At 43.0% G+C, this 27,435-nt stretch overlaps 1 protein-coding gene across 4 annotated transcripts; it reads right to left on the bottom strand.

Moving 5' to 3' along the window:
* Window positions 1–964: 964 nt before the first annotated feature.
* Window positions 965–25,007, bottom strand: LOC109880717 (small G protein signaling modulator 3). Of its 4 annotated transcripts, none has more exons than XM_031819644.1 (21): window positions 24,862–25,007; window positions 14,991–15,083; window positions 14,556–14,641; window positions 14,206–14,266; window positions 12,666–12,865; window positions 11,423–11,545; window positions 10,980–11,123; window positions 8,926–9,121; window positions 8,428–8,573; window positions 7,928–8,161; window positions 7,678–7,860; window positions 6,672–6,827; window positions 6,275–6,329; window positions 5,759–5,808; window positions 5,477–5,629; window positions 5,333–5,403; window positions 5,173–5,221; window positions 4,133–4,218; window positions 3,925–4,047; window positions 3,544–3,604; window positions 965–3,082 (listed from the first exon to the last, which is right to left on the bottom strand). In XM_031819644.1, the coding sequence occupies exons 2-21, from the start codon at window positions 14,995–14,997 to the stop codon at window positions 2,999–3,001; spliced, it is 2,268 nt and encodes a 755-aa protein (XP_031675504.1). In that variant the 5' UTR covers window positions 14,998–15,083; window positions 24,862–25,007; the 3' UTR covers window positions 965–2,998. The 4 variants fall into 4 exon arrangements, with proteins under 4 accessions (XP_031675504.1, XP_031675505.1, XP_031675502.1 ...); XM_031819645.1 differs by having other exon boundaries at window positions 11,438–11,545; XM_031819642.1 differs by having other exon boundaries at window positions 7,928–8,191; window positions 24,862–24,968.
* Window positions 25,008–27,435: the final 2,428 nt, after the last annotated feature.

The following is a 27,435-nucleotide window of genomic DNA, read 5'->3' as shown; positions in this document are numbered from 1 at the left end:
ACACCAGAGAAAGTCTAGGTGAAAAGCAGCTCCCAGCTCTGTGCTTGTAGATGGTTACCTCTGCCTCCTCACTCTCCTCATCTTATCTCCGATTAGTTTAGAAAGCATCCTTATTATATTTACAGTATATGAACCTGGTATGCCTTCTTTCATTGGGTCTACGGTGAGAATCACTGTAATACTGTGTATAGTTAATCATGGGCCCGAAGCCACAGGAGCAGCTATTGCCTTACAGTAGAGTAACCCAGCTCCATGCATTATAGCTCATTATTTCACTGTTTAGCAGGCATACTAGTTTCTCTCATTTCCTATTTACCACTAGAATCCCCCAATGACATAATGAAGCATGTTTTCTATTTAATTTTATACTAAAATGTGAAGATTAATGAAAGGAAGTAAGGTCAAGGTACATTTTAGTGGGCCTTCATTATGAGTGAAATATTGTAGATAAGATGTTTAATTGGCCATTTATGACCAAAAGGAAAGCCAGGGTTTGTCTGACTATCATCACACCCATCCTCCATGGCCCGGAAAGGGATTGAGTGTTTGTGGGTGAAATGGAAAGCCAGGGTTTGTCTGACTATCACACCCTTCCTCAAGTCCATCCTCCATGGCCCGGAAAGGGATTGAGTGTTTGTGGGCGAAATGGAAAAATATCCTCCCCTCCTCGATAGCCACCTTTCATGGAGGACAGTCATGTGTATCCTCCTCTCTGAAGAGTTTACAACTATACTACACCCCCTGTGGATCAGCTGTTGTGTCTGACAAAAACATGCGCACAACTAAATGCATTTATCACTTTACACTTATTTTGGGATCACACCTGTAAATGTAATTTGCCTGAGCAGAGTCGTCATTTCATACAAGCGCATTTATCCACGTTCTCTCGTCATTTTTCAGGAGGCGAGAGGAGTTGAAGGCCACTTGTCCTGTCTAAAATAAATGATTCCATTTACACTGAAAATAAGGTTTATTTAAGAATTTAATGTACACTTGATTAGCAACTGTTTAAGTGAGACATTGATTGTAATAATAGTCGCAGTGCTGTTTGGACCATCACTGTTTACTTAGTTGTGGAATTCTGTTTGCTTCTGACATTCACCAATAAAAACAGGCTTTATTGATCTCTGATTGGTCAACTGTGTTGTACGTGAAAACTATAGGCATAGGGGTTGAAATTAGGGTTAACGTTGTATAGTTTGAGGTTAGTGAGTCTGAACTGATACCATTTGTCTCTGTGCAGTATGACAGAAGTCTATAGGTACGGTAGCAGTGCTACGGGTTAAGATGAGGGGAATGAATACAAGTTACTGGGATAGTATACCACCATTTTCTGATGGTTAAATCCACTGCCTTTCATATTTTTATTTTTATTTATTTTTTTTACCTTTATTTAACTAGGCAAGTCAGTTAAGAACAAATTCTTATTTTCAATGACGGCCTAGGAACAGTGGGTTAACTGCCTGTTCAAGGGCAGAACGACAGATTTTGTACCTTGTCAGCTCGGGGATTTGAACTTGCAACCTTTCGGTTACTAGTCCAATGCTCTAACCACTAGGCTACGCTGCCGCCCCATATCAGAGCACAACAGGGAGATCGAGTTTATTTTCTTATGTATATAGTGTAATATTACTGCAAGGTGATGTGTGAAAGTCAAGTGGCTTTTCTTCAGTAATTACCCACCAAGATGGAGGTTAGTTTGATGGCGGATGGACACATCCATTGTAGTAAAGAAATGAACTGAAATAAGTTTATAATGCAGTAGTTCTTCCCAGTCAGCAAAGTGACTACTACAGATACACTGTTTAGTAGCCCACAACAGAGAGCCATGTTGGCACTAAACATTTGGAGACAATAGTGGATGGAATGCAGAGTAGAATGGGATTGTTGGGTACCAACACAGATCGACAGGGTGGTTGGAGTACATTCTACTTCTCAATCAGCACATCCTACTACAGTACTGGTAGCAGGAACACAGGAGTACGTTCCACTTCTCAATCAGCACATCCTACTACAGTACTGGTAGCAGGAACACAGGAGTACGTTCCACTTCTCAATCAGCACATCCTACTACAGTACTGGTAGCAGGAACACAGGAGTACGTTCCACTTCTCAAGCAGCACATCCTACTACAGTACTGGTAGCAGGACACACGTGGTACTACGACATCAGATCAGTGCCCACTGTAGCAAAACGTTTCACAACAAAAACAAGTTTCTCTGGGACAAATTCAGGTACATTCCTCCCGGTTTGGTTCTTAGTGATACACCCCAGTCCTTGAGTCTGAGGAAATACTTCATATGGCACAGTAGAGTTGACTACTCTGTACCTAAGGAATGCTACAATCAGCACTTTCTGTATATTCCTAGTCTTCTGCACCTGATCTAAAGTATCAGAAACACTGGTGTGGACAACATACCCAGGAACTAACAGCCATGGTGACAGCCAGGACTATCAACCTTGGTTACATACTAATTGCTTCCTTAATAGACACATCAAAAGACTTGATTTGTTAGCAAGCTCAGAAAGGACATGGAATTAGTTGATAGACATGGAAAGTCTTTTGGTGTCTCAGATGATACCCTGGCCACGTTAAGTTGCCAAACATTGCAGATAGAAATGCCATGAATAGAGCTGATGTTATTCCTTATTCTACATGTCAGAGGCATGTTTGTTCTACAATGCTTATTTCTATCTGAACATTCCAAAAATAACATTCTTGCTGAACGCGCCCCCTCTAGTGTACTATCCTCAGTAGAAAGGCTTCGGATGCAGTTTAGTTGAGACGAGGAAGGGAAACCACGATGCATATCAATGTGTTTGTAGAATGATGATCAAATGTCTGAACAATACAATACTTCCTAGTGAGAGGTAGTGATGGAAACACAAGTAGTGGGTTCTGACATAGCAGTCAATATGAAAGAAACAGAAAGATCTCTGGTAGACACACAGCATGTGTTGGGCAAGGGAGTTTTTTGCAGGCTTTGGGTGTGTGTCTCTAGCCATCGATGTCCCAGCTGAAGAGATGATGCTTCACCAACATGTCTTGGACTCCTTCCTTCAGTGGCCTCTGATCTTTCTCCTGGAGGGGGGGATAAAGAGTGAAAGAAAGAGGCTGTTTGTTTAAAGGGAGTGTATAAGGAACAGCAGTTGCTGGGTGCAGTTTAAAATGTCCACAATGGAAGTCAAAGGGTTATGGGTGAGGTGTGCGCATTGGGATGGTTTTCACCAATGTTCACTATTCTACTATCACTAGCCACCACCAGCTACGTTCTCCAACAACTGAACCAGGAACAGCTTGTTGTTTAGATAACTCTAGTTTCCTATTCTAGTCCCTAAACCCATAGTTGAGTAACTAGACCAACTACATTGACCAGAGATCAGAGTTTACCTAGAGATCCCAACTAAAGAGGTAATGGTCAACCAACACATCTGCAAACCCTTCTTTGAGAATGGTTTTGCAGAATTCAGCCACACACAGGTATGAGTTCACAGGGTGGGTGGGTGGGTGTGTTTTACACACATACATACATACATACATACCTCTTTCTTGGCAGGCAGCTCACAGTCCTGAGAGAGACTGAAGGCAAACTTTGAGAGAACCCTAAGGAAACATCACCTTTTTAAAACCACACCACCATCCTTTCCACACATACACCATTTTATATCCATTTCACTTCATCCTGGCCTCTAAGTCTTTCAAAAATAATCTAGCTGTTAATACGCTTGAATGGCGTGATTTAATCTTGTTATAGTCTGCTGGCACCGTCTTGTGTGCTCTCGCATTCATTTTCACTTGTGATCTCAGTTTCACTCAAATCTCTCCTTTGTTTTATTTCTCAATCATTCGTTCCAATCTCTTCTCATTCTCTCTTAATCTCTCCCACTCTGTCTCTCTCGTGGACATCTGTCTCCATCTTTTACCTGAGCTCACACTTGATCTGGACCCATCCTGGGCTGCGTAGGAAGGACCAGGGCTGGTACCACTTCTCCACTGCAGGCATACTGGAACACAACACCTCCAACCACAGGTGTAACACCTGTTCACTGTGGGGTGAGAGAGATGTGGTTAGGTGTTCACTGATAAGAGGGACAGCCAGGATCTCTGAGTGAGAGAATCTGTGTGACTCACTTGAGGCCCACGCAGAGGAGCGAGCGAAACTTGACGTCCATCTGAGCGTGTGCAGAGTCGTGGCTCATATTTACAGACTGCACCGCCTGAAAGAGACAGACGAGGGCGCTGAAGCATCACTGAAACAAATGCTTATGAACAAAACATTCAGTGTAAAACTGTCTGTAGCCTAAGGCCTATGTTTCTAACAGTCAACCTTCACAGCCCATCGGCCCCTACCACTAGGCAGTTCCTCATTCCCCCTTTGAAAGCACCTGAAATGCAGATACTAAGTATCATCATTTTTTAAATTGTACTTTTTTCCTCCTTTATCTCCCTAATTTCGTGATATCCAATTGGTAGTTACAGTCTTGTCCCATCGCTCCAACTCCTGTATGGACTCAGGAGAGTTGAAGGTCGAGAGCCATGCGTACTCTGAAACACGACCCCGCCAAGCCACACTGCTTGTTGACACATTGCTCGCTTAACCCAAAAGCCAGCTGCACCAATGTGTCGGAGGAAACACCATACACCTGGCGACTGAAGTCAGCGTGCAGACGCATGGCCTGGGACATCCCAGCCAAACCCTCCCCTAACCTGGACGGCTAACCTGGACGGCACTGGGTCAATTGTGCGCAGCCTCATGAGCCTCCCAGAGGTTTGTCAGTGAATTATTGTATAGTCAGTCTAGCCCGGGATTGAACCTGGGTCTGTAGTGACGCCGCTAGCATTGTGATGGAGTGCCTTAGTCCGCTGCACCACTCAGGAGGCCCAGATACTGTAAATTCAATAGAGAACTAGGTCCCATATTACACAGTTCTTTCAGATCTTGGAGATGGAATAAAGAAGTCTTCAGTGGCGGGACGTCTTTAGTGGCGGGAAGTCTTTAGGAAGTCTTTAGTGGCAGGGTGTGAGGAAGTCTTTAGTGGCAGGGTGTGAGGAAGTCTTTAGTGGCAGGGTGTGAGGAAGTCTTTAGTGGCGGGGTGTGAGGAAGTCTTTAGTGGCAGGGTGTGAGGAAATAAACAGGCTTGTTATAGGATAACATTTACAAAAGGACTCACTCTATAGAGCAGCTCCTCTGGTGTGAGAACCTTGCCATCCTCATCTAATCTGGGGGGAGAGAGAGAGAGAGAACTGATGGACTGCACCACACAACTAAGACAACTGTGTAGGAATCCTAGCTGTTCATATGGTACAGAGGTCTGTGTGTGTCTAAGTTACCTGTACGTCTTACACAGCACCAGTCTGGAGTAGACCGAGTTAAAGTCCCTCTCCACCTCTCTACTGGCTGCCTGAGGAGAAAACAGAGAGAACAGTCAGGTAAGGCACCGACAGAGACACTGAACCCAGCCGTCTGTCTCCTACCTCCTCTATGAAGAGCCAGGGGTGGCAGGGTCCTCCCAGTATGGAGGGTTTCTTCAAACCGTGTTGGAAGATGGCCTTCAGGGCAGGACACAACGTCCCTCTGACCAGGTCTGTCACCGCCTCAGTCACCGAGTCATCACCCGCCAGAGAGTACTGGGGACAGCAGACCAGTTATACATACAATACTGACAAACCCATAGACTGGATATATCCACTAAAAGAACACTGACAAATTTAAGTCTGTTTTTACTAGACTGACTACACAATAATTCACTGACAAACCTCTTTGCTCCGCTCATCGAGGATTTCTACGAACTTGGCTGGAAACCAACCTTGAGTAAGAGAACAGATCATGAGATAGAAGGTTCCCCAGAGTGTTAGGAAAACATGGACTACAACATTCTACAGGACGTGTGGAGGGGAGATTGGGACAGAGATGGACATTCTACAGGACGTGTGGGGGGGAGATTGGGACAGAGATGGACATTCTACAGGACGTGTGGAGGGGAGATTGGGACAGAGATGGACATTCTACAGGACGTGTGGGGGGAGATTGGGACAGAGATGGACATTCTACAGGACGTGTGGGGGGGAGATTGGGACAGAGATGGACATTCTACAGGACGTGTGGAGGGGAGATTGGGACAGAGATGGACATTCTACAGGACGTGTGGAGGGGAGATCGGGACAGAGATGGACATTCTACAGGACGTGTGGAGGGGAGATTGGGACAGAGATGGACATTCTACAGGACGTGGGGAGGGGAGATCGGGACAGAGATGGGGTGTTTTCATTCACCTCTCAGCCCGTTGAGCTCTCCCACCCAACAGTGCTCATCTTTCTGGGAAAAAATCTGAGGGAGAAAGAAAAACAGAGGGATGAGATGGAGGAGTGAGTTAGTCACTTTTGTAAAACGTAAAAAAAAATGTTTTAACATGTATGTTTTCACATACATTTCACACGCTGTGTTTGCAAAAATAAAGTCAGTGTGCTGTTAACAGTATAGCTTTCCCACTGTCCCTGTACCATACTGGGCTCTAACTACTGCTACTCTGCTCACAAACACACGTGACCAACTTCCTTGACAACGTACCAACGGATTGAGCTACACAAATACATGGCAACATTTAAAGCAAGCTGGGGAGTGAAATTACAGCACTTAACTCCATTACATGTATGTGTTCTGTCCACTCACTGTGATGATGTCGTTCTTCCTGAAGCCCAGTTCGTCGTCGTCATGGCGCTCAAAGTCCAACAGGGCTTTGGCCCGTCTCCGTCGGTTACGAGACACAACCAGGAAGTTCTCGTGGTCTCTCTGGTGGCTCTCCATGGAATAGTCTGGAGTCAGGTCCTGAGAGGAGGAGGGACAGAGGGAGGGAGAGAGAGAAAGATGAAGAGAAGGCGAGAGGGGGAGGGACATAGATTAATCTAATCAAATTAGCTCAGAATGTGCTAGTGACTTGTGCATCAAACATGTCAATCAGAATGACTCCACTATTTCCTAACTGTGTCTCAGTGTGAAGAACCATTGATTCAGTGATTTGATTTAATGACCGAGTGACTCATTGTTGGGTAACATGACTCACGGCGCTGCTGTGTCAGGGGAAGAATTCAATTATATGACTCATGCCACGAATACACCAGGCACTACCTAAAGCCATCTACTGGAGATCAGTCATGGGAAAGGGGAATAACCTAGTCAGTTGTACAACCATGCATTCAACTGAAATGTGTCTTTGCATTTAACCCAACCCCTCTGAATCAGAGAGGGGCAGAGGGCTGCCTTAAATTGACATCCAGGTCTTCAGCACCTGCATGGGGGAGGACAAGAGATGCATACATTCAGCGACTTAACGGCCAGCGACTGAGCTCAGAGACCAGAAAGTCACAGATTTCTGGAAATTATCAGCAAGGCGACCACAAGATAACCAGGATAACCCTAAGATAACCCTACCTAGCATTGTCACCATGCCAAATAGGCTAAGGTGACATTGTGCATGGTATTTAGGGAGAGCTCAGCTACTTCTTACTACAAGGCAGCTTCTCTCTTAAACGCAGGGTCAGTAAAACAGTCGATTCAGTAATCTGATTCAGTAGTGGGACTCACAGTGCTGGTGTGTTGGGGTTCCAGACAGCTATATGATTCAGTGCTGGTGTATTGGGGGGTCCAGACAGCTATATGATTCAGTAGTGAGACTCACAGTGCTGGTGTGTCGGGGGTCCAGACAGTGGAAGTGTTCAGCGGTGCGGGTGATGGCCTCTCGGAGCGCTGCTACCAGCTCTGTCTGCTTGATGTTCTTAGACTTGAGAGCCTCCGCCTCGTCCTCACCCCACAACAGAGAGCTCAGAGTGGACTTCCTACGTAGCGACTGTCTCCTCACAACCTATAGACACACTCTGGTTAGACATGCTATCACACACACACACACACATTTCTATCAGACCACTCACTTTATTGAGGTTGTTGTTGAGTGTGTGGGAGTTGTTGGTGTTCAGCTGGGCCTGCTCATTGAGGATGTAAGCCAGGTGTTTGTTCCTCTGGGCCTCCAGTGTGTCCTGGGACAGCGCCCCCGCCAGCCTCATGGCCTCCCCCAGTACAGCAGCCCCGTCACCCAGCTGGCTGGGCAGATCGGACAGCGTGTTGAAGATGGACGCAGAGTTCTCAGAGGACACCAGCTCCTCCTCCTGTAGGGGAGAGAGGAGAAGGTCAACCTCCTGTAGGGGGGAGAGGAGAGGGTTAAACAGGGGAATGACCAATCCCAAATCCCCAAGACACTTGTAGGCCTCTAGATCTGAAAGGGTTGGATAGATGTAAGAAAAAGAGGTGGAGTTATTACTGTATGATTTTCAATACCAATCCAATCCTTTCTGATCTACACAGGTCTAGGGAGTAGGGGTTGGTTTAAAATCAAACCAGCAACCAGCCAGCCAATGAGAAACAACTATCCCACCTTGATCTTGAGCATGCCCAGTGTGACCTGGAAGAGGACCACAGAGCCCTGGTAGAACAGCAGGTCCCAGATCCTCAGCAGGATGCGGATGTCCACCACACTGGCAAACGATGTCAGGAACCAGTGCAGCGTGATCAGAGACAACTCTGGGGGAGGAGAGGAGACAAAGGGAAGGGTTAGGTTAGGACACACAGGCAGGTTGGTCTCCTACACTACACCTGACATTCTTAGCAATGTTTGTGGCCTCTAAACACCAGACTCTAAAAGCCTTATTGCAGTTTCCCTGTAGCTCCCCTAGATCCCTATTCACATTTTTACATTAACATCTTAGTCATTTAGCAGACGCTTTTATCCAGAGTGACTTACACTAGTGCATTCAATCTTAGCTTAGTTAGCTATGTGAGACAACCACAGTTCCTTTTCCTCCATAAAGTAGTTACCAGCAAAGTAGGATAAGACGAGTGTTAAAGTGTAAAGAACCCCCCCCATCTCTCTCACCGATGTCATGCTCCTGCAGAAGCCTGTCCAGGCTTGGTAGATACTGGACTATGAGCTGTCTGAGGACCCTCTGGTCTGTCTGGACCCCCAGCAGGGTGGAGGAGAAGTAGGAGGGTGGCAGCAGGTCCTCGATCAGGGCACACATCATCCACAGCACGTCCTCCTCCTCCAGGAACAGCAACAGACATGACACCACCTGGGGATGGGGAGAGCGTGGAGAAAAGAAACAGAAGAGATTAGATCTTTATTGTCCCCGTTGGGCAATTCGGTTGCAGCAAAAATACAGAGTCTGGGCAGATACAAACATATACACATTACAGTAGAGGTATTACAAACTCCCTAGATTAAAGAGTTCATCAAGAACACAAGATCAAAGTCATATTTAAAATACTATTTAAAACGTGCAAAAAGGGACCTGGATCATATGCCAGCTCTTTACCAGACAGAGGAAAGTGTATTAACCTGGATGGTAATATGCCAGCTCTTTACCAGACAGAGGAAAGTGTATTAAACCTGGATGGTAATATGCCAGGTCTTTACCAGACAGAGGAAAGTGTATTAACCTGGATGGTAATATGCCAGCTCTTTACCAGACAGAGGAAAGTGTATTAACCTGGATGGTAATATGCCAGCTCTTTACCAGACAGAGGAAAGTGTATTAAACCTGGATGGTAATATGCCAGGTCTTTACCAGACAGAGGAAAGTGTAGTAACCTGGATGGTAATATGCCAGGTCTTTACCAGCCAGAGGAAAGTGTATTAACCTGGATGGTAATATGCCAGGTCTTTACCAGCCAGAGGAAAGTGTAGTAACCTGGATGGTAATATGCCAGGTCTTTACCAGCCAGAGGAAAGTGTAGTAACCTGGATGGTAATATGCCAGGTCTTTACCAGACAGAGGAATGTGTAGTAACCTGGATGGTAATATGCCAGGTCTTTACCAGCCAGAGGAAAGTGTATTAACCTGGATGGTAATATGCCAGGTCTTTACCAGCCAGAGGAAAGTGTATTAACCTGGATGGTAATATGCCAGGTCTTTACTGAACAGAGGAAAGTATATTAACCTGGATGGTAATATGCCAGATCTTTACTGAACAGAGGAAAGTGTAGTAACCTGGATGGTAATATACCAGGTCTTTACCAGACAGAGTAAAGTGTATTAACCTGGATGGTAATATGCCAGATCTTTACTGAACAGAGTAAAGTGTAGTAACCTGGATGGTAATATACCAGGTCTTTACCAGCCAGAGGAAAGTGTATTAACCTGGATGGTAATATGCCGGGTCTTTACCAGACAGAGGAAAGTGTAGTAACCTGGATGGTAATATGCCAGGTCTTTACCAGCCAGAGGAAAGTGTATTAACCTGGATGGTAATATGCCAGGTCTTTACTGAACAGAGGAAAGTATATTAACCTGGATGGTAATATGCCAGATCTTTACTGAACAGAGGAAAGTGTAGTAACCTGGATGGTAATATACCAGGTCTTTACCAGACAGAGTAAAGTGTATTAACCTGGATGGTAATATGCCAGATCTTTACTGAACAGAGTAAAGTGTAGTAACCTGGATGGTAATATACCAGGTCTTTACCAGCCAGAGGAAAGTGTATTAACCTGGATGGTAATATGCCGGGTCTTTACCAGACAGAGGAAAGTGTAGTAACCTGGATGGTAATATGCCAGGTCTTTACCAGCCAGAGGAAAGTGTATTAACCTGGATGGTAATATGCCAGGTCTTTACTGAACAGAGGAAAGTGTAGTAACCTGGATGGTAATATACCAGGTCTTTACCAGACAGAGTAAAGTGTAGTAACCTGGATGGTAATATACCAGGTCTTTACCAGCCAGAGGAAAGTGTATTAACCTGGATGGTAATATGCCGGGTCTTTACCAGACAGAGGAAAGTGTAGTAACCTGGATGGTAATATGCCAGGTCTTTACCAGACAGAGGAAAGTGTATTAACCTGGATGGTAATATGCCAGGTCGTTACCAGCCAGAGGAAAGTGTATAGATCGTAACTACACAATAGAGCACAGTGCTACGTCCTCCTTACCATGCCTGTGCCCTGGCAGTAGCCGATGTCTGGGTAGAGCCATGCCAGGCCCCGCAGTACCCGCCTCAGCCTGGGAACACCCACACTCTGCAGGCTGCAGAAACACGCGTTGGAGGGCATGGTCCGCAACAGGTCCTTCTCTATCTGAGAGAGGGGGAAGAGATGGACGGAGTGGGATGAGAAGGGGTGGAGAGATAGAGGGAAGACAAAGAGAGGGGGGAAATATTGGTTTTCAACCAATGTGTTGTAAGAGTTAACAGATTTATTAGCATCTATAAATGAATAATCAACCATTAATAAATCCCCTTGTAAATCACTTATATTTTTTAAACAGGTTAACAATGTTTGATCCTCAATCACAGATTTTCATCAAGGGAGAGAAACATCTGACATCATCAGTACCATTCCACCCCTCCACCTGGAGTCATCTGGATGTACAGTACCTCAGCATCCAGTACCTGTTTGGCAGCAGTGGTCTCGTCGTTGGTGCTGTTCTTAACGATCTCTTTGTAGGAGATCTCTGTAGTCCTTTTCTTCTGCAGAGCTCCAGACAGACGCATCCACAACTAGCACGACCAGAGGGGGGGGGGGGGCAGTCAGACAACAGACAGATTATGATTTTAACGCCGATACTGATTATTGGAGGACCAAAAAAAGACAATACCTTTGAGATATATATATATATATATATATATATATATATATATCAATCATAGACCGAATTATAATATAAAAACACACAGAAATACGAGCCTTAGGTCATTAATATGGTAAAATCCGGAAACTATTATTTCGAAAAAACTAAACGTTTATTCTTTCAGTGAAATACGGAACCGTTCCGTATTTTATCTAACGGATGGCATCCCAAAGTCTAAATATTGCTGTTACATTGCACAACCTTCAATGTTATATCATAATTATGTACAATTCTGGCAAATTAATTACGGTCTTTGTTAGGAAGAAATGGTCTTCGCACAGTTCGCAACGAGCCAGGCGGCCCAAACTGCTGCATATACCCTGACTCTGTTGCACAGAATGCAAGAGAAGTGACATAATTTCCTTAGTTAAAAGAAATTCATGTTAGACAATATTAACTAAATATGCAGGTTTAAAAAGATATACTTGTGTATTGATTTTAAGAAAGGCATTGATGTTGATGGTTAGGTACACATTGGTGCAACGACAGTGCTTTTTTCGCGAATGCGCTTGTTAAATCATCCGTTTGGCGAAGTAGGCTGTGATTCAATGATAAATTAACAGGCACCGCATCAATTATATGCAACACAGGACAAGCTAGATAAACTAGTAATATCAACAACCATGTGTAGTTAACTAGTGATTGTTTTTTATAAGATACGTTTAATGCTAGCTAGCACCTTACCTTGGCTTCTTGCTGCACTCGCATAACAGGTAGTCAGCCTGCCACGCAGTCTCCTTGTGGAGTGCAATGTAATCGGCTATAATCAGTGTCCAAAAATGCAGATTACAAATTATGAAAACCTGGAAAATCAGCCCTAATTAAATCGGCCATTCCGATTAATCGGTCGACCTCTACAACAGACATGTCTGAATCAGGTTATACACCGTAGTAGGAGTTGGCCCTTTGACCACTTTATCTCCCCTTAGTGGTCTGTGGTCTCATTCTGCCTTTTCCCTTTGTTAAAACCCCCCTCTAGGCCCCCTTACCTGTGGTCTCATGCTGTGTGGTATGCCCCCCAGCACCAGGGAGCGGAGGCGTTCAGAGCGGGGCAGGACGGGGGAGATGAGGTCCCAGGTCAGGTCTCCTACGGTGTGGTTGTGGGTGAACTCCAGGTGGGCCTGCCAGCGCAGCCTCTGCTGGGGGTCCTCTCTCTGGGGCTCTGGCCTCGGCTCTGGCTCTACTCCATCTGGAGGGGGAGAGAGATGGTGTTCAACTTCAGTTATCGTTGTTCAGGGTTATACTCCTGCATTCCTGTTACTTTGGCACTGTCTGCTTCCCCCATTTTAATGATTTCTCCACCACCAAGGTCTGCTTCCCCCATTTTAATGATTTCTCCACCACCAAGGTCTGCTTCCCCCGTTTTAATGATTTCTCCACCACCAAGGTCTGCTTCCCCCGTTTTAATGATTTCTCCACCACCAAGGTCTGCTTCCCCCGTTTTAATGATTTCTCCACCACCAAGGTTTTAACCCATTAGACATGGGCCCAACAACAGCCCCAGTGTTCAGCTGTGTCTCAGTTCCTTTACAGTGGACTACGTCTACAGTATCAGCAACAGGTCAATAGGATTTCAGCAAGCAGTGCAAGTCACTTTTTTACCTTTATTTAACTAGGCAAGTCAGTTAAGAACAAATTCTTATTTACAATGACTGCCTTTCCCCCAGCTAAACCCTAACCCGGATGACACTGGTCCAATTGTGCGCCATCCTATGGGACTCCCAATCACGACCGGTTGTGATACAGCCTGGAATCGAGCCAGGATCTGTAGTGACACCTCTATCACTGAGATGCAGTGCCTTAGACCGCTGTGCCACTCGGGAGGCCCTGTGAATTGATCACAGGTATTGAATTGATCGGTCACACGTTGCATACTGTAACTGTACAGCTATGGCTGAAAAAATCTGAAAGACGATGGCCAGAGCTTACCCATGATGTTGCGTAACGATTTTATTCAATAAGTCAGTTTTAGTCAATGTATGGAATAGTTGGGAAATGACAAATCCGAAGTGCCCACTTTGTGCAAATGTGTGTGAATGTGGTCTTTTCCTATGTTATATGACATACACATTATGTTCAGCCTACGTTACATTTCAGGGCTGGGTTTTATTTGGGTGTTACCATCAACCACTGTTTATTCATCAGAAACAGGTGCAGTGTTATTCATTTTCATGACTGAGATGAGCCAAACAGCCTTGTGTCCACTTGTCAACCTGAGCCATGGAGATGGCGAAGTCAAAGACAGGCCAGTGGTTACCATCTGTGGAGTAGTTTTCCCTAAATCAATGCTTATGACTTGGTGCAACAAGGAACAACAAGGAAAAACTCAACTGTGTTTTGATCCAGGGAAAAGAGAGGGCTGAGCGCAACACACCACGGTAGTCTACTCTTAATCTACTGAATGACTGCTATTGCTGGGTGAGTAAAGACCGATATCATTTAAAAGAAGCAAATCACATTCAAATTGATGCATGCAATGAGTGATATATCTGTGATGTTGAAGGTTTGAGTCCTATGTTTTCTTCTTACCATCACTGTCCAGCCTGAAGCCAAACTCATCATACTGCAGTTCTGCCTCTGTTGGGTCCTTCTGTAAACAGAGACAATAAGAGCCATACAACAAGTCCCATGACATATTATATTAAAGTACAAGATAAATCACAGTAAACACTAAGAGTTAAGCAGTACCTTTATAGGTCAATGAGTGCAAACAAGACACTACAAGAATTAATGGCAAAAAAAATGAATATGGGCAGGTGTGGTAAAAACATTCACATTCAATAAATCCAGAAATAGCCTAGAAAACCACAGTACTAAGATAGAGGCTCCCTCTCCTCAGTGTTAACCTAGCAGTACAAAGATGTCAGGTCAGTCTGTACCTGATAGTACTTGGCCAGGATGTCCTGGGGCCACATACTGGAGGTCAGGGCTGAGAAGGGGCCCCCAGGGGCTGGAGTGTAACCACCTGGAACACAGAGGGGGGAAGGAATGAGAGAAGAGGGAGATAGAAGAGGAAAATTAGGTACTGTGAGGATAAACTGATTGTGAGTCAAATAATGTGAGGGACAAAGAAAATAGAAGGACAAGAGAGGAAACAAAGGGAAAGGGGCGAGGTGAGAATAGACTGACAGGAGGAAAATCAAACCCTGACAGAGAAGTTTGAGAGAAAGACAGAATGGAAAATGATAAGGGGGGGGGGGGGGGGGGTGAGAGGAGAAACTGGCAGAAGGATAATCAAAAGCACTATCAGAAAGGGGAAGCGTAAGGGAAAGAAAAGGGAGAGGACGGAGGGATCGAGGGATGGGAGCCCTTACCTGACATGCCGGAGGAGAGCAGAATGAATAAGGTGTGTGTTGGTGTAGACAACCACTCTGGGAAAGGAGGGAGATCAGATACTAGCACAGACTCTGGAAGGAGAAAACACATACAAATTACCTGTCTGACCCAGTAACTCACTCACACTAATGTCCCAAAGATTAGTCCCCCTTTAGTTAACTCCTTTTTGAATCCAAGAGTGGCAGAAGAGCTCCTGTATGTTCAGTTTGGTCTTCAATTCCATGTAGCAAGGTAGCCAGCATCAGTACATCCCTTCGTAATCAGTCTTTCCCTCCCCTAGTAAGGAGGGGTCAGTTCAAACACATTTACAGACACTAGACAGAGCACACAATAAGAGCTTAACCCTTCTCCATGTGAAGCAGTAGAACTACTGGAGCAACAGCCTCTCTCTCATGAACACACCTCTTCCTTATAGAAAACAAACAAAACAGAAGACACTCACATGACCTATTCTTGCACCGTGCAGTCAGGATCAAAACTGATAGAACAAGAGAGGCAGGTCAGGATGGAGAGAGATACAATGAGGAAAGAGATTAAAGTGAGAGATGGAGGAAGAACAGATCATCAGAGCAAGAGAGGGAGCGAGTGGGAGAAAGAAAGAACTGGGGGTGTGTGAAGGAGGAAGAAAGAGGGATAAAACTCTGAAGCACCAACTGTTCTCATACAATAATCATGGCAACATGACCATGGCTGCTGCTCTACATACTGTAAATATTGCCCTTCCTTGACGTCTCACACACACACACACACACACACACACACAATAAGAGTGTTATTGTCTTGAAAGTAAACCCATGACATGCCTAGCTCCTCAGGGAGTAGAAGGGGGGGGGCTGGCAGCAGCATTTGAACTCAGTGTATTTGAATGAGCAGCAGTTAAGTGTACCCATTAAGACCACTTCCATCTTTGTATTCAAAGTAGAAAAATAAAAATGTTCTGCTATTTAATGTTTCAACCAGTTATTCTTAGCCTCTCTTTGTTAGTGATGGCTGTTTAACAGTCTGATGGCCTTGAGATTGAAAAACAGCTTCTGTCTCTCGGTCCCAGCTTTGATGCATCTGCACTGACCTCATCTTCTGGATGATAGCAGGGTGAACAGGCAGTGGCTCGGGTGGTTGTTGTCCTTGATGATCTTTTTGGCCTTTCTGTGACATCGGGTGCTGTAGGTTTGCCCCCGGTGATTCTTTGTGCAGACCGCACCACCCTCCGGAGAGCCTTGCGGTTGAGGGTTGTGCAGACTGTACCAGATGGTGATACAGTCCGACAGGACTGTTGCGCCTTCTTCACCACGCTGTCTGTGTGGATGGACTATTTCAGTTTGTCCGTGATGTGTACGACGAGGAACATTTAAAAAAATGACAACAAAAAAAAAAAGTGTTTTTTGAACTTCCCACCTTCTCCATTACTGTCCTTTGTTTTGTTGACATTGAGTGAGAGGTTATTTAACTTTCCTGACACCACACTCAGAGGACACGGACCTCCTCCCTGTAGGCCGTCTCATCGTTGTTGGTAATCAAGCCTGAGTAGCAGACAGTTTACTCTGGGCACCTTATTCATCCAAGCTACTCAATACTGCCCCCAGCCTTAACAAGTTAAACATATTGCACTTTTACTTTCTTCTCCAACACTTTGTTTTTGCATTATTTAAACCAAATTGAACATGTTTCATTCTTTATTTGAGACTAAATTGATTTTATTTACGTATTAAGTTAAAATAAAGTGTTCATTGTTCATTCAATATTGCTGTAATTGTCATTATTACAAATTAGAGGTTGACCGATTAATCGGTATGGCCGATTAATTAGGGCCGAATTCATATATATATATTTTTTTACACCTTTATTTAACTCGGCAAGTCAGTTAAGAACACATTATTTTCAATGACGGCCTAGGAACGGTGGGTTAACTGCCTCGTTCAGGGGCAGAACGACAGATTTTCACCTTGTCAGCTCGGGGGATTCAATCTTGCAACCTTACAGTTAACTAGTCCAACGCACTAACCACCTGCCTCTCATTGCACTCCACGAGGAGACTGCCTGTTACGCGAATGAAGTTAGCCAAGGTAAGTTGCTAGCTAGCATTAAACGTATCTTATAAAAAACAATCCTAATCACTAGTTAACTACACATGGTTGATGATATTACTAGATATTATCTAGCGTGTCCTGCGTTGCATATAATCGATCTATAATTCCTATAATAACTACAACCTAAAACTTCTTACCTGGGAATATTGAAGACTCATGTTAAAAGGAACCACCAGCTTTCATACAGTGCCTTGCGAAAGTATTCGGCCCCCTTGAACTTTGCGACCTTTTGCCACATTTCAGGCTTCAAACATAAAGATATAAAACTGTATTTTTTTGTGAAGAATCAACAACAAGTGGGACACAATCATGAAGTGGAACGACATTTATTGGATATTTCAAACTTTTTTTAACAAATCAAAAACTGAAAAATTGGGCGTGCAAAATTATTCAGCCCCTTTACTTTCAGTGCAGCAAACTCTCTCCAGAAGTTCAGTGAGGATCTCTGAATGATCCAATGTTGACCTAAATGACTAATGATGATAAATACAATCCACCTGTGTGTAATCAAGTCTCCGTATAAATGCACCTGCACTGTGATAGTCTCAGAGGTCCGTTAAAAGCGCAGAGAGCATCATGAAGAACAAGGAACACACCAGGCAGGTCCGAGACACTGTTGTGAAGAAGTTTAAAGCCGGATTTGGATACAAAAAGATTTCCCAAGCTTTAAACATCCCAAGGAGCACTGTGCAAGCGATAATATTGAAATGGAAGGAGTATCAGACCACTGCAAATCTACCAAGACCTGGCCATCCCTCTAAACTTTCAGCTCATACAAGGAGAAGACTGATCAGAGATGCAGCCAAGAGGCCCATGATCACTCTGGATGAACTGCAGAGATCTACAGCTGAGGTGGGAGACTCTGTCCATAGGACAACAATCAGTCGTATATTGCACAAATCTGGCCTTTATGGAAGAGTGGCAAGAAGAAAGCCATTTCTTAAAGATATCCATAAAAAGTGTCGTTTAAAGTTTGCCACAAGCCACCTGGGAGACACACCAAACATGTGGAAGAAGGTGCTCTGGTCAGATGAAACCAAAATTGAACTTTTTGGCAACAATGCAAAACGTTATGTTTGGCGTAAAAGCAACACAGCTCATAACCCTGAACACCCTATCCCCACTGTCAAACATGGTGGTGGCAGCATCATGGTTTGGGCCTGCTTTTCTTCAGCAGGGACAGGGAAGATGGTTAAAATTGATGGGAAGATGGATGGAGCCAAATACAGGACCATTCTGGAAGAAAACCTGATGGAGTCTGCAAAAAACCTGAGACTGGGACGTAGATTTGTCTTCCAACAAGACAATGATCCAAAACATAAAGCAAAATCTACAATGGAATGGTTCAAAAATAAACATATCCAGGTGTTAGAACGGCCAAGTCAAAGTCCAGACCTGAATCCAATCGAGAATCTGTGGAAAGAACTGAAAACTGCTGTTCACAAATGCTCTCCATCCAACCTCACTGAGCTCGAGCTGTATTGCAAGGAGGAATGGGAAAAAATGTCAGTCTCTCGATGTGCAAAACTGATAGAGACATACCCCAAGCGACTTACAGCTGTAATCACAGCAAAAGGTGGAGCTACAAAGTATTAACTTAAGGGGGCTGAATAATTTTGCACGCCCAATTTTTCAGTTTTTGATTTGTTAAAAAAGTTTGAAATATACCATAAATGTCGTTCCACTTCATGATTGTGTCCCACTTGTTGTTGATTCTTCACAAAAAAATACAGTTTTATATCTTTATGTTTGAAGCCTGAAATGTGGCAAAAGGTCGCAAAGTTCAAGGGGGCCGAATACTTTCGCAAGGCACTGTATGTTCTGAGCAAGGAACTTAAACGTTAGCTTTCTTACATGGCACATATTGCACTTTTACTTTCTTCTCCAACACTTTGTTTTTGCATGATTTAAACCAAATTTAACATGTTTCATTATTTATGAGGCTAAATTGATTTTATTGATGTATTATATCAAGTTAAAGTAAGTGTTCAGTATTGTTGTAAATTGTCATTATTCCCCCCCAAAAAATGTAAAAAAAATTATATATATATAAAATATTTATTTATTATTTAAAATCGGACGATTAATTGGTATCGGCTTTTTTTGGTCCTCCAATAATCGGTATCGGTGTTGTAAAATCATAATCGGTCGACCTCTAGTCTGGGTAAGCATTATCTAATTATTAAAACATATTTTTTTTGATATTGCTACTATACAAATATGCAAGTAACCATTTCACAGTATCGTTTCCACCTTCTGTATCCTGTGCATGTGGCAAACTTCAATTTTATATAGTGTGTGTTTACTACAGACGGTAATGTGAAGACCTGCACCAAAGTCAGATTAGGATATAGGCCAAGTCTGTATTTTTACCTGGAGTTTCCTTATTGAAGGCTACTACTTTTAGTCTTGAAATCTTTGGTTGTTTACTACACTACTCTGTTTCGCACATGGCCTCACATGTGAATCATGAAAGTGACGGGTGGGGCTAAGGCTTAAGAGGATGTGAATGATGCTGAATGGGTGTCGACAAAGAAGAGCTCTCCAGTAAGTGAACCAAAACACTAAAAAGGGACATTTTCTCAAAAGTGGGGTTACAAGTTTAACTTTCAAAGCAGAATTATTATACACCAGTTGAGGAACAATGGGTATCATATACCATTGTTCAGGCTCAGTCTCTACTTTTATCCCAATAAAACATTTTTTTTTTACGTTTCTCCATAGGACCGAATCCAGATGGTGAGTCACAAATATCCACATCCTAATACACCAATATTACCTGTAAAGTCACTTTGTTACTTTTAAGTCCACCTTTGAAAATACATGCATACAAGTACTTATACTTACTCTGAAATAAAGGGTATTTTAGTTAATTGCATTACGATCAGTGATTTTAGTATTATGCAAGTAATTTGGGATTAACAAATGACACTTGATGGTGTGTTGAGTTACTGAGTCTCTGATAGAAATCAATACAGTTAAACTATTCACTAGCGAAACATGTAGTCTCATCTCCGTAACCTGCGTATCATTACCGTAATGCACCGATAGAGATTAGGAAAAAGAAAATGTATACTTTAAGCAATTTCGTCTCAATCTTCATCCAGATATATGTGCATAAATGAAATCTGGTAAAGCCACCGTGCTTCTACACCTGCATTGCTTGCTGTTTGGGGTTTTAGGCTGGGTTTCTGTACAGCACTTTGAGATATCAGCGGATGTACGAAGGGCTATATAAATACATTTGATTTTGATTTGATTTGATAAATACAACTCATAAATAACACTGTATATATAAGTGATGACAAAAACCTTTAAAAAGTTTTGTTACTGTAATGAGAAATTACAAAAAAAATTACATTTGTAATTATTTTATTTTCAGTGTGATGTTTAACTCCTTGTCATTAGGGGAGCAATGTTACAAAGTATTAGAAATAGATTTGCGTACAACTTTTTGGGACTTTGAAAACGGTTGCAATAAGGAAAGTTTTTGCATTGGTAGTTGTGGAAGTTGTGGTAAAATGCATATCTGATCAAAAAAATGTATCCTAATATCTCAGTGATCCAAGAGGAAATGTCATGAAAAATAACACGATCATTCTTTGGGTCAAAATGTCAGCTGTGTGAGAATTACCCATGGTTGTGTGTATGTTTGTATCAACAGGCGTTAGCCTATCTGGTGAATGAATAACGAAGCCTAAAATCATGTGAGTGAATGAAAGAGAAACCCTTCTGCAGCCAATGCAGTCAGTAGAAAATCCCCACTCGATAACACACAACTCACACACAGTAGTGTCCCTATCAGTTCATACCCCGACTCATATCACAGCGAGTAAAGATAGAGCTTACAGACAAACACAGTTACCTCATCACAGGCCTAAAGAACACCTAGTTGGTTACCCATGGAGACCGTTTCCCCCGGAGACAGTGTCGTCTCTTAATCTTGGATTGGGAGGAAAGCTCACTCAAGTCTTATGAGCTGTGTAGCCTAGAAGATGTTTGTTTGCCATTCCTTTGAGCCAACAAGTCATGTTCTCTAATCACTATGACAAACACACATTACAGCGCCCCTGGGCCCTAGTAACACAGTGTCCATGTTAACAAACAGTACTTAGCCTATTGATGTTGTAATCAGCGACAGCCAGACTTGTTGACCGGAAGTGATGTGGGGACAGGTCACACAGAAAAATAAAAAAAGCACACACCACTAAGTTTTCCAGATGCATTTTACAACACCAGGAGACCTTTTACAAACCTGTTTAGCTTGCTAAACTGTGACAATCACTCCCGGCAACTATACCATGGTAACAGACGACAGCTTCATGGAAACAGACACTGTCGGAAAACAAACGTTGCGGCAACAACACGACCACCTTGAAATGATTAAACAGCAGGAGGCTCGCTCTTCTGATACAACTTCCTAGAGACCATTCATTCACAGTAAACAGCCCCACTATCACCTCCTCATAAACAGACTACATTAGCATAATAGCTATAGCCAGCCAGCCAGCCAAGCATATCAGGCCAACCACCATGGCAACAAAGCAGTCATTCATCCAGACAGGGAGTATCAGCATATGAGGAGGATATTTGGGACTTGAGAAATCAATTGGTGGTTTGGAGGATGGCCAGAGCAGTCCTAGACTAGTCCTTGTGTTTTTCCTGCTTCGGGGGTACAGGGCAACATGTAGGCTACAGTCATTTGTTGGATTGGTATTACACATTTATAGTGCAAATGTATCCCTTTTCTACATTCTTAAAGACAATACTGGAAGAAAGCAAGATAAACGAGAGATGGATGGGCAGATTTTAAGGCGAGGCTATCCTGTGTTTACCTACACTTTACACAATGAAGATCCTGCTGTGTGGGCTGGGAGTGCCCTGTGTGTGTGTGAGCCCTCTGAGTCACCAGAGCAGGAGATCTGGCTTGCAGATTCAGTGCCTTTTTAAATCCCTGCTGAAGACATTTTTATAACAATGTGTTTAATGCATGTTTTTAATTATCCATATCGTTTCTTTGTCCTTCCTCCTGTCTTTGTTAGTACTTATATTTAGTGTGTTATGATGTGAAGCACTGTTGCGTGTATTGAAAGGTGCTGTACAAAATATCTTTTTACATGTATTATTATTAAATGGCAGCTAAATTTGACATTTGAGTCATTTAGCAGATGCTCTTATCCAGAGCAACTTACAGGAGCAGTTAGGGTTAAGTGCCTTGCTCAAGGGTACAGACAGATTTTTTCACCTAGTCGGCTCTGGGATTCGAACCAGCTGCCTTTCAGTTACTGGCCCAATGCTCTTAAAGGAAGTGCTGTGATGGGCCCTCTCCCTCTCTGCTGCTGTAGACTCTGGTGAAAGTGACCTGTTCTCTGCTCAAAATCCTTAATCCATCCCCTTACTCCCTGGCTCTCCTTCCAGCAGGTCCCCTCAGAGCCAGACAGTCACGTCAGCAAATGGTGAGTCACAGCAGGCTATATCATTGGACACACACACAATGCAAGAGACTAGCTGCCACGAACACCACTCTGCTCAACAGCTAAATTATGATCAGCAGGCCCCATTCTCTTTGGCATGCTGGCGTCACACCGCACACAAACAGTGGCATACACGCCCCATCACAGGTTCCCACACCTATTCCAACACACAGACATGTGAGACACGGTAACGAGAAATGCCACTTTCTCTGAAATCCCAAATAGTATTCTGGGGAAAGCTCCATAAATCCACAGCCTTCCAAGGAGCTTAGAGGGAACTTAAATGTCATCACATCACTCCCTACTGAGGAAACGGGCTCTGCCTCTGATCCAAACGAACACAGTATCCAACAGCATCCGTCACACTGTGGTCTTTAACCAACAGGTGTTAAAGGCAGAGTGTGGTGGAGCCAGTAAGATGGTACCATTCATTTCAGTATTGAAACGTGCAGTTGTTTCCAACACACTGGAGCAACGTACAGAAGACTGAGACTTGTTGTGTTGTTTGTTGCTACATTGTATAGGCTTAATACAACCATCCTAGGCACTCAGACCAAACCGCAATAAAATATGTAATGAATATCCTTTCTTAGTGAAAAAACAAACAATAGAACTTTAACATCAATTACCTCAGAAACCCTATGTCATTTGACCATTATGCCTCTAGAGACATGTCATTACACGGGATGCCACACCCACAATGATGCCCATTGAACCAATTTTTTAATCAGTCACATATTTCCGCAATAACACACAGGCATTGATTGTTATTGTACAAATGTATAGGATATCCATTACAAAGCTTAAATCTCCCACTTTGCCAGGTGTCCTGCTTAATACTCACCCTATACTTTTATATACATTTGATGAATTTACGAGGCATTAATAGACAAGACATTGCTGAATACAGATGACCAAAATACAACCTATGCACATGGTTCTGACTGTCTGCCCCGATCCTCTCTGTCCCTTGCTGTCTTGCCTGTTACTCTTTCTCTTCGCTATGAAAAATGCTAGTATGTGTTTGGTCTTCGGTATGTTGAGTGTAGAATAGCTCAGCCTACTCACTGATAGCTCTAACTTCAATGAATTTTCGCGAGACATTGCAAGACAAGAAATGGCAAAATACAGCATTGCGATAGCCTACATCTTCTGATTACTGATGCACGGTTCTGGCTGTCAGCCTAGTGGCCGACACACCTACCTATGCCTGGCTGTGCTCCCACTCATCACTCTCTCCCTTGGAGTTGGCTCTTTCTTTACTGTGAAAGATGCAAGAGTTTGTGTTCTCGAAGTAGACTATGGCAAATAGTTTCCACCTTTGCAAAAATAATGAATCTTTGGAGTTGATTCCAAGCGGAGCAGATGTCAGAGAATGGGGCAGATAATCAAGGAATCGATTATTTGGAGTCGACTTCCCACCACTAAGCACTAGCAGTTTTTCAGCTAATTTCCTGCAATTCTACACGTTGCCATGTAGAGAATGTTTGAAGTTAATATGATATCTGAGTGATATCTGAATAAGGGCCCCTGGTCGCTCATTTGACCATGATTACAACAAGTTTAGATAGCTGGGTAGACGAATTAACCAATCTAAAAATGTTTTGCTGACATGGGCTAATTGAGTGACCATCTGTGACAGCCATAAGAGAAAACTACTGATGCACAACCACATTTCGAAATTGCACCTTGTGTTTCTACTATGCTAACTCAGTAAAAAAAAAATCCGCGGGTCTACAACAAGTGTACACTGCGCATGTGTGGAAAAACCTAGTAACCACCATCATCCATGCCATGGCACCGATCACAAATCCTCATCAATGAACTCGCCATACTAACGTTAGTTAACTTTAATTTGTCGGTTATAAATAACATGATCATATTCCATTGTAGCAGCAACACATTAACGTTATATTGATGCCAACAGTCCAAGCATATTTCACGACTTGGATGGATGGAAACCTTTATCGTTCGTCATCACTTGACATGAACATATTCTTTGATTCGTGATTGTATTGGCTACCTAACAAGCTAAACTTCAGTTTACTAATATGCTGTTCAGAACATGCTAGCTAGCTAGTTAACTACATGCCAATCATGATAGATAGATTCAATGAACATGCATGAAGCCTGGCTAGTAAGTTAACAGTTCTAGCTGCTGATAACAACGCTAATGTTACCTAACTGGCGAACTAATAGCTAGCTAGGTAGCTAACCATATGTTAAATATGGCTCTGGCTACAACAAGTGCAGTGTCAGTGACTACATTACAATAGCTAGTATCTTACCTTATTGTCATTCTGTACAATTGCAAAGGCTGTCCAATGTTTCCCGACGGCGTTTCTTAGTTGTAAAAATAGCCAATCTTCTACTACTGGGGTTCTGTTTTGCGTCATGCACCTGTCTGCGGTGCGTTTCTCTTTGGTATCACTGCGCTCTCCAATGTTTTCCAATGTGAAAAGTAGTCCCAGAGCCCGGAACTACAGTACGTAACGTAATCTGTTCCATATCCTTCCTCCTTGGACTCGATTAATGACGTGGAGTGTGGATGATATGAATGAATATGGATCCATTTCTTTATTTAAATGATATAATGTATACTTTGAAAGTGATTCAGGTCCAAAGAACATATATTAATACATGTAAAGATGAAGAATGTCGATATTTGAGAGAAATAAAGTGAGTATCGAAAGAATAGGCATTGAAATTCCTGTTCAGACATTCTCTGACATCTGCTCAATGTAAACAGACTCATTAGCGGATTACTCTGTGCCTGTCAATCCACTGACCTTGCAATGGCAAATACAGCCCATTACCAGTGAGTGGTTAGCTAACTATTGGATGGATGATAGATAATGGCTGATTGATAAGGTTGTTCAGATATATATACTCCTCCCTCTTTCCTTTTCTCCAGCTCCACCACTCCCCCTTATTTCTCCCTCTAGCACTCTCCTATTCATCTATTGTTTGTGTTATTCTCAGCTGTGGTCAGACAGAGTGCCTGGCCCTTGACATAGAATAAACAATGGGAGCACAAGAGTGGGAAGAGAGAGGGAGGGTGTGTGTGTGTGTGTGTGTGTGTGTGTGTGTGTGTGTGTGTGTGTGTGTGTGTGTGTGTGTGTGTGTGTGTTGTGTGTACTTAACTTGTGCACAGACATGGAACACTGATCACTTTAATTGACACTAGTCACTTTAATAATGTTTACATACTATTTTACCCACATCATAGGTCTATACTGTATTCTACTCTAGGCCCTATCCTAATTTAACTATTGCTGTACATATACTATTCTATCATATGTATTCTTCAGCTATACTATGTATTCTATCCATATACTGTCCATTATATACTATATACCACAGTACAAGTACATTACTGACTCTGGACTCAGACATTGCTCGTTCTAATATTTATAATTTCTTAATTCCATTTTATTGCTTTTTTAGATTTGTGTATTTTTAGATAGTACGGACTGTTGGAGCTAGCTAGGAACACAAGCATTTCACTACACCCCGCAATTGAATCCAGCTAAATATGTGTATTCGACCAATCAATTACATTTGATTTGCTTGAGAATTTAGGAGAAGCGTAAAACTGCTTCTATGGAAAACTTTCATCTCTGTATATCGTCGCAAGACCACTGTTGATGCTTATTTAATAAAACCCTCTTAGCCTCACTCCCTCCGCCTGAGATACCTACTGAAGCCCCTTCATCCTCCACATACTACAGCCGTTGTGCCAGTCACATCTGTTAAAGGTCCCCAAAGGTAGCACACAGTCCCTGGGTCACTCCTCTTTTCAGTAGCGCTGCAGCTAGCGACTCGAACGAGGCTGCAACAAACACTCAAATGACCGTTTTATCCAATCATCTTCATTCAAAGACTCAATACTATTACTGACAGTTGTGGCTGCTTCGCATCATGTATTGTTGTCTCTACCTTGCCCTTTGTGCTCTTGTCTGTGCCCAATAATGTTTGTACCATGTTTTGTGCTGCTACCATGTTGTGCTGCTGCCATGTTGTGTTGCTACCATGCTGTGTTTTTCATGTGTTGCTGCCATGCTATGTTGTTGTCTTAGGTTTCTCTTTATGTAGAGTTGTGGTGTCTTCTTGTCTTGTGTGTTTGTCCTATAATTTTATTTTTTTTTATTTTTATTTTTAATCACAACCCCGTCCCCGCAGGAGGACTTTTGCCTTCTGGGAGGCCATCATTGTAACTACGAAGTTGTTCTTAACTGACTTGCCTAGTTAAATAAAGGTTACATAAAAATAAATAAATAAACATAAACCTGTGGCTAGAGCTGGATTTATAACATATTTCAATAAAGCACTTATCTTCATCACCAAACGGTGTCGCCCTTCCCTATATTTCCCCCCTGCATGTCAATGCCAGATCTGGCAGCCTGCCCTCAAAGACGAAACTCTCTATGGTTCATCACGGTAAGGGACAGCCTCAGAATGGAACTTAACTGTAGGAGGCAGGTATTAGAGCTGAGCAAGGGGAGCCTGGAGGCGAACAAGCCTCCTTCAGATGTAAATATTGTGTAGAATAGACCTTGGACCGGGAACGTCAGCCTGGTCTCATAGACTAGACTCAACACGTTAGATATAACAAATTGTATAATATGCAATGGTGGAAAATGACCCACATTTTCATACTTCGGTAAGAGTAAAGATACCTAAAAGAAAATGACTCAATAAAAAAGTAAAAGTTACCTAGTAAAATACCACTGGAGTAAAAGTCTAAAATTATTTGGTTTTAAATGTACTTAAGTATCAAAAGTATAAGTAATTAAAAATTCCTTATGATAAGCAAACCAGACGACATGATTTTTAGTTCACGGATAGCCAGGGGCACAGGG

Source organism: Oncorhynchus kisutch, unplaced genomic scaffold (assembly GCF_002021735.2).
Source record: "Oncorhynchus kisutch isolate 150728-3 unplaced genomic scaffold, Okis_V2 scaffold2380, whole genome shotgun sequence".
Classification (NCBI taxonomy): Eukaryota; Metazoa; Chordata; class Actinopteri; order Salmoniformes; family Salmonidae; genus Oncorhynchus; species Oncorhynchus kisutch.
This window is presented reverse-complemented; position numbering and strand designations above follow the sequence as displayed.

What these genes read in the sequence shown, in the direction of transcription:
- LOC109880717 (XM_031819642.1), bottom strand. An exon ending in ACTGCCAGGGCACAGGCATG is followed by an intron (nt 9,122 to 10,979) that starts GTAAGGAGGACG and finishes CCCCATCCCCAG; the next exon opens with GTGGTGTCATGTCTGTTGCT. An exon ending in AGCTGCCTGCCAAGAAAGAG is followed by an intron (nt 3,083 to 3,543) that starts GTATGTATGTAT and finishes CCCCCCCTCCAG; the next exon opens with GAGAAAGATCAGAGGCCACT.